Source organism: Vidua macroura, unplaced genomic scaffold (assembly GCF_024509145.1).
Source record: "Vidua macroura isolate BioBank_ID:100142 unplaced genomic scaffold, ASM2450914v1 whyUn_scaffold_205, whole genome shotgun sequence".
Taxonomy (NCBI): domain Eukaryota; kingdom Metazoa; phylum Chordata; class Aves; order Passeriformes; family Viduidae; genus Vidua; species Vidua macroura.
The window spans coordinates 20,336-35,484 of record NW_026530583.1 but is presented as its reverse complement, the minus strand read 5'-3'; the positions used below and the strand labels follow the sequence as shown (position 1 = coordinate 35,484).

The 15,149-nt window shown below is 51.4% G+C and overlaps 2 protein-coding genes and 1 long non-coding RNA gene across 3 annotated transcripts; 2 read left to right on the top strand and 1 right to left on the bottom strand.

Moving 5' to 3' along the window:
* Positions 1–433: 433 nt before the first annotated feature.
* On the top strand, positions 434–1,481 carry LOC128802863 (uncharacterized). The gene is made up of 2 exons (XR_008435597.1): positions 434–595; positions 1,229–1,481. It is a non-coding gene; the product is annotated as an uncharacterized LOC128802863 (long non-coding RNA).
* Positions 1,482–1,794: 313 nt separating this feature from the next.
* On the top strand, positions 1,795–4,671 carry LOC128802862 (translation initiation factor IF-2-like). The gene is made up of 2 exons (XM_053969441.1): positions 1,795–2,196; positions 3,644–4,671. The coding sequence occupies exons 1-2, from the start codon at positions 2,009–2,011 to the stop codon at positions 4,014–4,016; spliced, it is 561 nt and encodes a 186-aa protein (XP_053825416.1). The 5' UTR covers positions 1,795–2,008; the 3' UTR covers positions 4,017–4,671.
* Positions 4,672–6,045: 1,374 nt separating this feature from the next.
* LOC128802867 (zinc finger protein 850-like) lies at positions 6,046–14,995 on the bottom strand. Its single transcript, XM_053969446.1, has 7 exons — positions 14,575–14,995; positions 12,440–13,985; positions 11,009–11,074; positions 10,035–10,093; positions 9,153–9,227; positions 8,117–8,347; positions 6,046–7,814 (listed from the first exon to the last, which is right to left on the bottom strand). Exons 1-7 carry the CDS (start codon positions 14,672–14,674, stop codon positions 6,046–6,048), a joined length of 3,846 nt encoding a protein of 1,281 aa, XP_053825421.1. The 5' UTR covers positions 14,675–14,995.
* Positions 14,996–15,149: the final 154 nt, after the last annotated feature.

The window sequence follows — 15,149 nt, the reverse complement described above, 5'->3', positions numbered from 1 at the left end:
CGGGGGGCGCTGTCCCGTGCGCTGCCCCCGGGGCCAAGGCCACAGCAAGGCCGGGCTCAACCTACGGCCGGGGCCGTATGGATCCTATAGGGGACCCCGCGCTGCAGGGGCTCCCCCCGGGGGATCCGCCACGGCCCCGGCACACGCCGGCCCCTACACACCCTATGGGGGATCCTATAGGGCATCCTGTGGGGGATCCTATGGGGGATCCTATAGGGGATCCCATGCATCCTATAGGGGATCCTGTGGGGGATCCTGTGCATCCTATAGGGGATCCTGTGGGGGATCCTATAGGGCATCCTATGGGGGATCCTGTGCATCCTATGGGGGATCCTATAGGGGATCCAGTTCATCCTCTGGGGGAGCCTATAGGGGATCCTATAGAGGATCCTATGGGGGATCCCGTGCATCCTATGGGGGATCCTATGGGGGATCCTGTAGGGGATTGTATAAGGGATCCCAAATCCCCTATGGAAAGCCCCAGGTCCCCTCTAGAGTGTCCCCCATGGAAAACCCCCCATGGAAAACCCCCCATGGAAAACCCCCCATGGAAAACCCCGAGTGGCTCCGGACGAAGCCCCGGATCAGAGCCCAGGTGAGGGGAAATCCGGGAATTCATTCTGGGAAGGTTTGGGGAATATTTGGGGATTTTTTTTTTTTTAATTTTTCAGATTTATTTTGGAAAATTTTGGGAATACTTTGGGAATATTTTGGGAGTATTTTAGGAATATTTGGGGATTTTCCCGGGAATGTTTTGGGGAATATTTGGGGAATTTTGGGAGTATTTTGGTTCCCTCCCCCAAAGGCGTGGGCGCCTCCTGTGGCCGCCCCACGTAAGAGCCGGAGGCAGAAAATTGGGGCCAAAATTCCCCAGATTTGGGGAATTCCCGGAATTCCCACGGGAACGACCCTGGGAACAGAGCCCGACAGAAACCTGGGGAAAATGGGAATTTGGGGAATAAACTTGGGAATTTGGGGAATTTCTGGAATAAATTTAGAATTTTGGGGATTAAATTTTGGAATTTTGGGGATTTGCGGAAATAAATTCCAGATTTTCTTAAGAAATCCGGGAATTTTGGGGTTAAATTTGGGATTTTTGGGAATGAATTTGGGATTTTGGGGTGAAATTTTGGGATAACGTTCAAGAATTTGGGGGAATTTTGGGATGAAATTTGGGAATCTTGTGGTGAATTTCAGGAATTTTGGGGTCTGTCTCTCCCCCCTGCAGGTCGAGGCCACCGAGGGACAAAATTCGGAGCAAAAAACGGAATTTTGAGGCTTTTTTTTTGGAGCCTTCTTTTGGCTTTTTTACCACTTTTTTTGCCTTTTTTCTTTTTTTTTTTCCCCTTTTTATTTTTTAAATTTTTTTTTCTTTTTCAAGGTTTTTTTTATCTTTTGGGGACGATTTTCCATCTTTAAATAAAAATTCCTCATGCCAGTGCGTTTCCTTCCTTTCAATAAATATTTGGAATTTAAATTTATTTAAATGAATTCTTTCTTTCCCCCAAAATTCCCAATTTTTCCCCCAAAATATTCCGATTTTTTTTTCCCCATAAAATTCCTGGTTTCTCCCCGAAAAATCCCAATTTTTGTCCCCCAAAAAATTCCCATTTTCCCCCCAGAAATTCCCATTTTTTCCCCAAAACCTCCCAATTTCCCCCCAGAAAATTTCCCCTTTTTCTCCACATAAAATTCCCTTTCCCCCCCCCCAAAATTCCCGCCTTTTCCCCCCCAAAATTCCCGGTTTTCCCCCCCAAAATTCCCGGTTTTCCCCCCCAAAATTCCCGGTTTTCCCCCCCAAAATTCCCGGTTTTCCCGCTATTTTTTTTCCCGGGAATGACGCAAATTCCGTGACTCAAACCGCGGGAATTCCCCCGGGTGGGCGTGGCTTCCTCACAAACCACACCCCACTCCCTTCTCCACCAATCACATCGCGGCGTGGGCGTGGCCTCCTCCCCCTGTTATAACGGCGGGGCCGCGGGTTCGAATCCCGGCATTTCCTGTCGCGATGTCGATGGTGGCGGCGGTCGCGGCCACCGCGCGGTGTCCGGGGCGGGTTTGGGGACATCCCGAGGGTGTCCCCAAGGGGGTGGCACCGTCCCCCACCTCGTCACTTCACCTTCGAACCCCTCCCGCCGCCCCCCCGGCCCCTCCAGGCCCCGGCGGCGGCATCGCCGCGTTCTTTACCCGCCCGCTGTGAGTATGGGAGGGATTTTTGGGGTTTTTTTGGGAGGGGGTTTAACCTGAATTTGGAGGTTTTGGGGTGGTTGGGGTCATGCTACATCCTTCATGTCGCCTATAGATACCAGAAGTCGCCTATAGCCACGCCTAAACCCCCCTGACCTCCCCAAAACTTCTGAAGTTTGCCGCAAACTTCCTCCAAATTCGCCTCAAACTTCGAAAATTTGCCCTAAACTTTCCCCAAACTCGCCCTAAACTTCTAAAATTCGCCCTAAACTTCGCACAAACTCGCCCCGATCCCCCTGAAAATGGCCCTGAGCCCCCTCAAATCTGCCCTAAACTTCCCTAAACTTCCCCAAATTCGCCCTAAACCCCCCCCAAACTCGCCCTGAACTCTTCCAAATTCCTCCTGAACTGCCTCAAGCTCGTCCTAACCCCCCCCAACTCGCCCTAAACTTCCCCAAGTTCGCCCTAAACCCCCCCAGACGTCCTCAAATCCCCCCCAAACCTCCCCTCCCTAAGCCCCCTACAACCCCCAAATCCCCTGTAGATCCCCCTAAACCCCTCCCAAATCCCAAATTCCCGGAATTCCCCGCCCGGAATCCGAAATTGGCCTCATTTCCCGCAGGGGTGGGGGAGGCTGAGTCACTTCCACCCCCTCCGATCTGACTCAGCCCTTCCTGGCGCCCTCGGGGCAGGATTTGGGCCCCTCCCCGCCGAGTTCTCTGCTCCAGGCTGGGATTTATTTGTCCAAAAAGAGGAAATTTTATCCCGGAGTGGGAATTATTTGCCCCAATATGGGAATGATTTGCCCCAGGGGGGTTTAATTCCCCCAACCTCTTTGTGAAGCTAAGCAGAGTCCGCCCGGGTCGCGCCTTGGATGGGTTCCCCAGCCTGACCCAAAAGGGTTTTTTTTTCCCCTAAAAACCGATTTTTTTTTCCCCAAAATTTGACTTATTTATCCAAAAACAAAGGGAATTTTATCCCAGAGCGGGAATTATTTGCCTCAAAACGAGCATTATTTACCCCACGGAGGGTTAGTTCTCCCAACCCTCTTGGGAAGCTAAGCAGGGTCTGCCTGGGTCACCCCTTGGATGAGTTCCCCAGCCTGACCCGAAAGGGGCTTTATCTCCCTAAAGAGGGATTTTTTTTCACATAAAATGGATTTATTATCCCTCAAAACAAAGGGAATTTTATCCCAAAATGGGATTTATTTACCCCAAAATAAGAGTTACTTACCTCGGGGGAGGGTTAATTCCCCTCACCCAAGCTAAGCAGGCTCCACCAGGGTCACCCCTTGGATGGGTTCCCCAACCCCCCCTTCCCCATCTCTAATCCCACCTCGGCACCCTTTTCCCACCGAGAATTTTTCCTGGAATTCCCGGGAATTCTCCCCTCCAGGTGATCCCTGACCCCCCAAATTTGGGGATTAATTTTATTTCCCCCCCCGCCCCCCTTCCAGGTTCGTCGTCCCCTCCCCTCGGAAGAACCCAGCGCCGCCAAGCGACTGCTGCTGCTCCTCCTGGCCGTGGTGGGCACCCAAATCTACAACGCGCCGGGTGACGTCGGCACCGATGTCGCCCTGGGGACGCCGCTGGGGACGAGGACGCCCCTGGGGACACCCCCGGTTCCTGAGGGACCCCAAATTCCGGCCGGGAACGGCAGCGGGACGGCGGCGCCCGCGGGCGCCTCCTGCCCCTCGGCGTCGGTGGCGCCGCCTTTGGCGCCCCCTGGTGGCGCCAGGAGGAGCTGAGGGACCCGCCCCAAACCCTGCCGGGGGGCGGTGCCCAGGAGTGCCACGCCCCCCTGGACTAATTAACGAGGTCGCTAATTAAGGACGAAGAGATGGAAGTCCCAGGAGTGCCACGCCCCCCCTGGACTAATTAACGAGGTCGTTAATTAAGGACGAAGAGCTGGAAGTTGGTCAATCCCAGGAGTGCCACGCCCCCCTGGACTAATTAATGAGGTTGTTAATTGAGGTCGGGGTTGGAAGAAGGTTGTGAGGTTGGATAATCCCAGTTTGGAACTGGGAGCACTGGGAAGGGACGGAGCCATGGATTAAGATGGATTTTCCCATCCCTTAATTAATTATCCGGTTGATTAACCTCTAATTAATGACCAGCGCATTAATTAGCTCCCAATTAACGTGGGAACAAAGCCAACATTTGGATTTTGAGGTTCCTCAATCCCAGTTTGGAACTGGGAGCACTGGAAAGGGGCGTGGCCAGGATGGCCTCATTAACGAGGTTTTAATTAACGAGGTCACCTCTACCTCAGCTTCAGCACCTGTGGGTTGCTGAATTGATTAATTATCAATTATTTATTATAATTATTTATTTGTTATTTATTTGTTCTTATTTATTTGTTCTTATTTATTTGCTAATATTTATTAATTATTTATTAATTAATCACCCCTGGATGATTGATTGTGACTCAATTTGAGGGGGGATTTTTGATATTTTAATTAATTAAACTCATCAAGTGAATTAATTAACGGGTGTTGTGTCTTTATTGGAATTTCCTGTGCTCAGAATGGGGGGAAATGGTGGAAAAATCCAAATTTTTTGGGCATTTTATCCAAATTTTTTTTGAAAATCCTGATTTTATCCCTCATTTTCTTAGAAATTCCCAATTTTGACCATTTTATCCCAAAATTTTTTTGGAAAATGATGGAAAGTCCTGATTTTTTTTGGTATTTTATCCTTAAATATTTTGTGAAATCCTAATTTTATCCCTAATTTTTTTGGAAAATGACGGAAAATCCCAATTTTTGGCATTTTCAGCCCAAAGTCGGATTTTTATTGACCCGACACCGAAAATACAAAGTCACAAAAGTAACAAAAAACAAAAAAAAAATTCAATTTTTCATTAAAAAAAAAAAAAAAGCTTAAAAAAGTTTGGGAAAAACCCCAAAAAATCCAAAAGAAAATAAAATCTTTCCTCTCAAACCCACATTTGGTACTATTCATGACTCAGATTTGGGAATTCTTTCACCAAATTTGGATGATTTTCCCCTAAATTTAAGTTTTTTCCCCAAATTGTGAGGTATTTTCCCCCAAACTTTGTCATTTTTTCCCCAAATTTTTATGCTTTTTCCTAAAATTTTAAGGGTTTTTTCTCCTCAATTTTTGTGTTTCTTTTCTGGAATTTTGAGGGTTTTCCGAACTCTTTACATTTTTCCCAAAATATTGGTGGGCTATCCCCAATTTTTGGGGTGTTTTCCTAAATTTTTTTTTATTTTTCCACATTTTTTGTGGGTTTTTTTTCCCAAATTTTGGGTGTTTTTTTTCCCAGTTTTTGCTGGTTTTTCCCATTTTTTTGTGGTTCCAAATTGTTCTGTTTTTTCCCCAATTTTTTGTTCTTCCCCAAATTTTTTTTGTTTTTTTCCCCCAAACTTTGAAATTTAAGGTTGGAAGAGCCCCCATTGTAGGGTTGGCCAACACCAGTTGGGCACTGGGAATGATGGTAATTCCCCCTCCCATCATTAATTAATTAATAATCAACCCCTAATTAATTAGACATCATTAATTAGCAGTCAAAATCCAATGGGACCATCCCAAGGTTGGGTCTTGGGGTCGGCCAATCCCAGTTGGGCACTGGGAGCACTGGGAGGCGACCGGAACCATGGAATGATGAGAATTCCCCATTTCCTCACTTAATTAATGAAATAATTCACCCCTAATTAATTAGGGATCATTAACTGGGCACTGAAATTGAATGGGAATGAGTTGGGACCCCAACCCAACGTTGGGTCTTGGGTTGGCCAACCCCAGTTGGGCACCAGGAGCACTGGGAATGCCGGGAACTGAGCGGAACCGCGGCAATCCCCCACCTCCCCCCTTAATGACCCAACCAACCCCGCCCCTAATTAACCACCTCGCTAATTACCCACCGGAAACCCCGGGAACGCCCGGCCCGGCAACGCCAACGCCCAGGGCAGCTCCAACGCCGCCGGCACAGCCGAGGAGCCCGGGAACGCCGGGAAGGCCAAACCTCCGGCGCCGCCGGCGCCGCCGGCACCGAGGACGAGGAGGAGGAGGAGGAGAAGGAGGAAGAGGAGGAGGAGAAGGACGAGGACGAGGCGGCGGCGCCGGCTTTGCCGTGGGTGCGCTGGTGCCGGTTGAGGTGCGAGCTGCGGCTGAAGCACTTGCCGCACTCCGGGCACTTGTAGGGCTTCTCGCCGGTGTGCACGCGCCGGTGGATGGTGAGCTCGGAGCGCTGGATGAAGCTCTTGCCGCACTCGGAGCACTGGAAGGGTTTCTCGCCCAGGTGCGTCCGCTGGTGGGTCAGGAGGTTGGAGGAGACGCTGAAGCACTTCCCGCACTCCCGGCACTCGTAGGGTTTCTCGCCGGTGTGCATCCGGCGGTGGATGGTGAGGTCGGATTTCTGGATGAAGCCTTTGGAGCAATCTTGGCATTTGTAGGGTTTCTCGCCGGTGTGGATGCGCCGGTGCTTCACCAGCGCCGAGCGCTGCCCGAAGCTTTTCCCGCATTCCTGGCACTTGTACGGCTTCTCCGGCGCCGCCGGCGCCGCTTCCGGTTGCCGCCCGCAATCCTGGCACAACCCCCGGCTTTTCCCGCAATCCAGGCATTTCGGCGCGGCCGAACCGCCGCCGCCGGCGCCGCCGTGAGACCGTTGATGCTTCAACAGCGCCGCGCCTTGACCGAAACACCGCCCGCACTGCCCGCACTGGAAGAGCCTCCCGTGCCGGTGAGCCGCCAAAAACCCGGCCAGATGCTCCGGGCACCGGTAGGACGCGCGTTCGGCGGCGTGGATTTTCCGGTGCCGGTCCAGGTGCGAGCTGACGCTGAAGCTCTTGCCGCACTCGCCGCAGGAGTACGGCCGCTCGCCGGTGTGGACGCGCTGGTGCCGCTCCAGGTCGGAGCGTTGGATGAATCCCTTGCCGCAGTCGCCGCAGGCGAACGGCCGCTCGCCGGTGTGGATGCGCCGGTGCTGCGTCAGGTTGGAGCCGCGGCTGAAGCTCTTGCCGCAGTCGCCGCAGCGGTGCGGCCGCTCGCCCGTGTGCGTCTTGCGGTGTTTCGCCAGCGCCGAGCGTTGCCCGAAGCTCTTCCCGCAATCCGGGCAACGGTACGGCGCCGATTCCGCCGCCGGCGTCGCCGTTTTGGTTTTGGCGCGGGGTTGCTCGGGCGGTCCCGGCCCGCCGGCGTGAGTGCGGCGGTGCCGGTCCAGGTGCGAGCTGACGCTGAAGCGTTTGCCGCAGTCGCCGCAGGGGTACGGCCGCTCGCCGGTGTGGACGCGCCGGTGCCGCTCCAGGTCGGAGCGTTGGATGAATCCCTTGCCGCAATCCCCGCACCGGTGCGGCCGCTCGCCGGTGTGGATGCGCCGGTGCTGCGCCAGGTTGGAGCCGCGGCTGAAGCCTTTGCCGCAGTCGCCGCAGCGGTGCGGTTTCTCCGCCGCCGCGCCGCCGCGTTCCGGCTGACGGCAGCGCCGGCCGCACTCGGAGCAGCGCCGGGGCTTGGCCGGGCTCTTGCCGCATTCCGAGCAGCTTCCGGTGGGTTTTCGGCTCTTCCCGGTGGACGGAGGGTCGTCGTCGGTTGGCGGGTGAGGCGGCGGCGGCTCTTGGGGGGCCGGAGGGGTGGGATCGTCCTCGGGGCCGCTACTGGCGCCGGCGCCTGGATCGGGATGGGAGAACCTGAATTGCGCCCCAAAATCTTCCAGGATTCCATGGCTTGGGTTGACGCGGGCCATTGACCTTGGCCATGGATCCGTTGACCCAGAAATTCCCAAAGAAACCCCAGATTTTTCCATGGAATTCCAAGGGTTGGGCTGACCTTGACCTGGTTGACATCCAAACCTCCTTCTCCACCCAAAACTCCCCAAAAAGCCCCACAAGATCCCCCCCCAAAAATTCCCTTTCGGATGCCCCCGCTGCTGTGTTTCGGGGAATTTCTTGGGGAAAGCCCCCAAAACTCACCCCCGTCTTTGGCCGCTCTCCTCCGGTTCCGGCGTTTTCCTGCCTGGCCCTGCTCCCGCACCAATTCCCGCAGCATTTTTTCCACCTGGCTCCTCCCGGCCGTTTGCAGGATCAGCCCCAGCTGCCGGCGCAGATCCGGCTCCGCCCCTCCCCCATCGCCCGAGACCCCCGGGGGAGGGGGCGGCGCCGGGGGGGGGGAGGGGTGCGGCTGGTCCCCCTCGGCTTCGGCGGCTGGAGAGGGGAAAAAACGGGGGGAAACGTCGGGATCTGGGGAATTCCCGAAAATCTGAGAGGATCTGGGGGGGACTTTAGAGGGGGAATTCCTGAAAATCCCAAAGGTTTCGGGGGAATTCCTGAAAATCCCAAAGATTTTAGGGGAATTCCTGAAAATCCCAAAGGTTTCGGGGGAATTCCTGAAAATCCCGAAGATTTCGGGCAGATTTTAAGGAAAATTCCTGAAAATCCCGAAGACTTCCATCAAATTTAAGGGATTCCCAAAATTTCAAGGAATTTAATCAAACCTGGGGAGAAGTACCCAAAATTTCAAAGGGATATGGACAAATTTAAGGGGGACTTCCCAAAAATCCCAGAAGATTCATTGACATTTAGGGAGAATAGCCAGAAATCCCAAAGATTTTGGTCCAAAATTCTCTAAAATCTCACAGAATTCTGTGGCTTTTTTTAGAATTAACCAAAATTTAGGGAATTTATCCCAAATTTTCCCTGATTTTTCACGGCTCACCCGACACCAGGCGCTGTCTTTGGGGGAATTTGGGGTTTTTTGAGGATTTTTTTGGGGTGGGTTCAATTTGGGGAGGAATCTTGGGGGACGCTGGGGGTCCCTGGAGGGGATTTTGGGGATCTTGCTTGCGTTGGCCAACTGGAAGAGTCCAACCACGCTCTTGATTGGGTTGACCAACCGAGGTCTTGGTTGGGTTGGCCAACTGGAAGAGTCCAAACCCACTTTGGGTTGCGTTGACCAACTGGAAGACCCAACCCCCTCTTGGCCAAGCCCCGTTGGCCACCGTTGACTCACCGGCGCCCAGGCCGCGTCTCCGGTGCGATTCGGCGAAGGCGGTGATCCGCGGCCAACTGATGGCGATTTCCTCGGCTGCCGGGGGAAAAAACGGGAACTTTGGGAATTTTGGGAATTTCCAGAGTTTGTTTTCCCAGCCCGGCTCCATTTTGGGGTGAAATCCCCGAATTCTGGGCAAATTTTGGTGATTTTTAAGGGGGAAAAAAATTCCAGGGAAACTGAGGCAGCCAAGTCCCAGCTAGATTTTTAGGGGCGGTCCCAAAAATTCAAAATGTTTTGGTTTTTGCCCCTGGGATTTAAAAAAAAAATCCAAAATTTTGTCAAATTTCTGCTTTTGGGAATGCTTACAATTTTTCCCCAAAAAAATCCCAAAATTCCCTCAAATTTTGCCACACAATTCCCCAGAATTCCCAAATTTGTGCCTTAGAGAATTCCCAAAATTCCCACCCCAAAACTATTAAAAGATATTTTAAAATATTTTCAAATTTGAAAACTATTTAAACTATTAATAAAAAAATTAAAAATAAATATATTAAAATAAAAATAGTCACAATATTTAAAATATTAAATAATATTTTTTAAATTAATACATTTTAAAAATTAAAATTATAATTAAGAATATTAAAATTAGAAAGTATTACAATTTTAAATATAAAAATATTAATATTTCAAAATATTAGAATATTAAAATAATAACATTATTAAAGTAAAAATATTAAATTTTAGATTTAAAAATTTAAAATATTAACGTTTATAATATTAACATTAAAGTGAAGTTTTAAAATATATTGAAATAAAAAATATTGAAATTAAAATTTTAAAATATTAAAAATACTTAAAAAAAAAAAATTCCAAAATTCCCAAATTTTGGGGTGCCCTTACCCAAGGAAATGACGTTCTCATAGTTCTCCTGCATTTCTCCCAAAATCCCAAATCCGAGCCTGAAAAATGCCAAAAATCCCTGTCAGGATTCCAAAATCCCAAATTTCGGGGCTTTTCTGGGGGCTGCTTCCCCATTTTTGGGGGGAATTTTGGGATAATTTTGGAGGAAATTTTGGGATTATTTGGGGGAACTTTGGGGTAATTTTGGGATTATTTGGGGGACTTTTTGGGTAATTTTGGGATAATTTTGGGATGGATTTTGCGAAATTTGGGGTAAATTCTGGGATAATTTGGGCATTATTTGTGAGGAAATTTGGGTTGGATTTGGGGGAATTTTAGGGGAAATTTTGGGATAATTTTGGGGGGGGATTTTGTGATGATTTGGGGGGGAATTTTGGGATAATTCTGGGATAATTCTGGGATGATTTGGGGGAAAATTGGGATAATTTGGGGGGAATTTTGGGGAGGATTTGGGGGGAATTTAGGGAAAATTTTGGGCTGGATTTGGGGGGAATTTGGGACTCGCCGGTCCCTGCTGGGGGAGGGGGGATCAGCGCCGGGTCCCCACAGTTTGGGGGTCTCCGTGCGCCGATCCCGATCCCGATCCCGATCCCGATCCCGATCCCAGTCTGGACCCAATCTCAGACCAGATCCCAGACCTGACCCCAGTCCCAATCCCCATCCGGACCTGATCCCGATCCCGATCCCACTCCCAGTCCCGATCCTGAGCTGGACCCAAAACTGATCCCAAACCGATTCGAATCCCGATCCCGCTCCTGTCCTGATCCCGATCCCAGTCCCAATCTGGACCCAATCCCGATCCCAGATCCCGATCCTGGTCCCGATCCCGACCCGGTTCTAATCCCGCTCCCGATCCCGATCCCGATCCTGACCCCCTCCCGGTTTTAATCCCGCTCCGGACCCGCTCCCGCTCCCGACCCGGTTCTAATCCTGATCCCGCTCCCGTTCCCGACCCGGTTCTAATCCTGATCCCGATCCCACTCCCGTTCCCGACCCGGTCCCGGTCCCGCTGGAGGCGGCTCCCGGCGTGACCCGGATACAGAGGAGCCGCCGCCTCCTCCCTCTCCCTCTCCCCCTCCTCCTCCTCCTCCTCCTCCTCCTCCTCCTCCTCCCTCCCCGCTTCCCTCCTCCTCCTCCTCTTCCTTCTCCCTCCTCCTTCTCCCCCTCCCGCTCTTCCTCCTCCTCCTTTTCTCCTCCCCCTCCCTCCCCCCTTCCCTCCTCCTCCTCCTCTCCGTCCTCCCTCTCCCCCCCTCTTCCTCCTCTCCCTCCTCTTCCTCCCCTTCTTCCGCCTCCCCCTCCCTCAAATAATTCCCAAAAATTTGCCCCAAAAATTCCCCAAATGCCCAAAGAATTCCCCAAGATTTCCCCCCAAAAATTCCCAAGATATCAAAAAATTCCGAAAGAATTCCCAAAGATTTGCCCCAAAAAAATCCCAAGGATGCCCAAAAAATGCCCAAAAAATTCCCAAGAGACGCCCAAAGAATTCCCAAGGATTCGCCCCAGAAATTCCCCAAATGCCCAACGAATTCCCAAAGACTTGCCCCCCAAAATTCCCAAGATATCAAAAAAATTCCCAAAGAATTCCCCATGATTTGCCCCCAAATTCCCAAAACATTCCCAAAGATTTGCACCCAAAAGTTCCCAAAATAATCCGAAAGAATTCCCAAAAATTTGCCCCAAAAATTCCCCAAATGCCAAAATAATTCCCCAAGATTTCCTCCCAAAGATTTCCAAGATGACAAAAAAAATCTCAAAGAATTCCCAAAGATTTGCCCCAAAATTCCCAGAACGCCCACAAGAATTCCTGATTTTCCCAGCCATTATTCCCAGTTCTTCCCCAAGTTCTTTCATCTCCAAGGAAAAAATTCCTCGCTAAATCTAATTTTTATTCACATTACAAACGAAGAAGAGAATTCCAAAAAAATCCCAAAAACCCACCGGGAAAAGCCCCGTAATTCCCACTTGGCTCCCACCCCGATCCAAGAGGATTTTTGGGATCAAAGTCAATTTTTTTCCCCCAATTTTCCATTCCGATTTCAGCATTTCCTTCCCTATTTTTCGGGATCTTCCGGTTGAATAAATACAATAAATTACGGAACCACCCGGAATTCCGGATTTTCCACAAAACCTCCAGATCACGGCTTCCCCCCCCGCAAAAAAATCCCAGAACCACCCAAAAATCCGGGATTTTCTCCAGCTCCATCCTATGGATTTATTTTTTCCTGGGAAAACTCACACAGGGAGGGATTTTTCCAGAAAAAAACGGAAATTCCATCTTTTTTTTTCCGTATCTACCCTACTTTCCTACTCTACCCTACCCAAAACTACGGCCGGCGACGTAGGGAACGCTTCCCGTGGAAAAAATTCCCGAATTTTCTTTTCACCCTTCTGGCATTTCCTCCTCTCCGTGACTCCGGAGGTGCCTCCGGAGTTGGGATCCTGTCCCGAAATTCCGGCCGGAATCGTGGAGCCGTCGGTGCTTGGCCAACGTTGAAGGATCTCCAAAGGTTCTTCCACATTCCGAGCAGGATTTTTGGGATTCCACCAAGGATTCCCCACTTTTTTGGGATTCCACCAAGGATTCCCCACTTTTTTGGGATTTCTCGTGGACCCGTTGATGGTTGGCCAACGTTGACGAATCAACCAAGGATTTCCCACTTTTCTGGGATTCCTCGTGGATCCGTTGATGCTTGGCCAACGCCGACGGATCCGAGAAGGATTTCCCACACTCGCCGCAACTTTTCCGGGCTCCGGCTCCGTGCGCCCGCTGATGCTTCTGGAAGTGGAGGGTGGAATTAAAACTCTTCCCGCACTCGCCGCAGACGTGGGGCCGACCCCCAGCGTGCGTCCGCTGGTGCCGGTAAAGGTGGGACGTCCTCCCGAAGCTCTTCCCGCACTCAGGACACTCGTAGGGTTTCTCCCCGGTGTGAATCCGTTGGTGCCTCTCCCAGTGGGAGCTCCAGGAGAAACTCTTCCCGCAATCCTCGCACCGATACGGCTTCTCGGCGCCGGACCCGCCGTGGAAACTCCGCCGGTGCCGCGCGTACTGCGAGCGCGCACCGAAGCCTTTCCCGCATTCCTCGCACTGGAAGGGGCCCTCGCCCAGGTGAATCCGTTGGTGTTTCACCAACGCCGGCGCGTCGCCGAAGCTCTTTCGGCACAGGGAGCATTTGTAGGGCCTGACGCCGGTGTGCGTCCGTTGGTGCCGCTCGAAGTGGAGGATGCTGCCGAAGCTCCGCCCGCAGTAGGTGCAGATGTACGAGCGGCCCCCGGCGTGGCCGCGCTGGTGCCGGTAAAGATGGGAACTCCTGGAAAAACTCTTGCCGCACTCCGGGCACTCGTAGGGTTTCTCGCCGGTGTGAATCCGTTGATGCCGAAGCCAGTGGGAGCTCCAAGAAAAACTCTTGCCGCAATCGCCGCACTGGAAGGGCAGATTCCCCGTGTGGAGCCGCTGATGAGTGGCCAACTCTTTGTTCCGCCGGAAACTCTTCCCGCATTCCTGACATTTGTAGGGAAGCCCGCGGGGCTTTTCCGGCGCCGCCTCGGCACCGCCGTGGCCGCGCTGGTGCCGGTAGAGGTTGGAAGAGACGTTGAAGCTCTTCCCGCAGTGGAAACACCGGAAGGGTTTCTCGCCGGTGTGCGTCCGGCGATGTTTGGAGAAATGGGAGCTGCAGCTGAAGCTCTTGCCGCATTCCGAGCACTCGTAGCTCTTTTGGAGCACGATGATGCTCTTGAAGTTGGAGAAGCTTTGGGATTTGGGGCCTCTCCCACTTCTCCGGCTTTTCGCCGACGTTCCGGGGTCGATTTGTTGGACCACGGTCCAACGGAGAGTTTCCCGCTCGGAAAGGTCCGCGCTCGGGAAGAGGGCGCCGGGATCCAACTCCGCGATTTCCGGAGCGTCCGCCAACGTTGGGTTCGAGTCTGGGGTTCCTGGGGTTTGGGAGAGGAGGAAAAGGCGGAATTCTGGGGGGTCTTCCCATTTTTTGTGGCAGTTTCTCCGTTTTTTACAGGGTTTTCCCATTTTTGGTGGGTTTTTTTACGGGGTTTTCCCATTTTTGTGCATTTTTCCCAATTTTTACGGGGTTTTCCCCATTTTTTTGTAGGAATTTTCTCAATTTTTAATGGGATTTCCCCCCATTTTTTGTGGGATTTCTCCCATTCCCCATGGGATTTTTTTCCCCCCATTTTAATGGGATTTTTCCCCCTATTTTTAATTGGATTTTTTCCTCCCATTTCCCATGGGATTTTTTTCCCCATTTTTATGGGATTTCCATGGGGATAGGAATGATCAATCCCATTAATTTTAACCCAAATTTCCCCCCTCAATTCCCTGATGAAATCCCATGGGAATGGGATTTTTGGGATAGGAAATGAAGGAAAAATCCCATTAATGGGAAAGTAATGGAATTCCCATGGGATTTTGAGGCCGATTTCAATCGGGATCGAGGACATGGATTTATGGGATTTATGGGATTTTTGGCATTTATGGGATTTTCCCAAGGATCCTTCCTGAACTTACCCTGGATCCCGTTAGGATTGTAGGGATCTTCCTCCCCCTCATCCCCAAAAATCACCTCCGGCTCCTCCTCCTCCTCCTCTTCCTCCCCCCACGGATCCATCGCCTGCTCCAGGATCCTGGAGAATCCAAAAAATCCCCCCCCAAAAAAATTCCAGATCTACAAATTCCAGTCCCTAAAAATTCAGTCCCCCAAAAAAATCCCAGCCCTAAAAAATTCCTGTCCCTAAAATTTCAGTCCCCAGAAAATTCCAGCTCCTAAAATTCCAGGAAGGATCCCAAATTTCCATTTCTTCCAGGAATTAAAGACCCCAAATCCTCAATTTCTTCCACAAATTAAAGACCCTAATTCCTCAAATTTCCCAAGAATTAAAGACCCCAAACCCCCAAAATTTCCCGGAATTAAGGATCCCAAACCCCCCAGAATTCCCAGAAATCCCACGACCCCCAAATCCCCAATTTTTCCAGGAATTAAGGACCCCCAAACCCCCAAATTTCCCACGAATTCCGACCCCAACTCCCCCCCCCTCCCCCCCCCAAATCCCCGCAATTCCCCTCCCCCCATCCCACCCCACCCC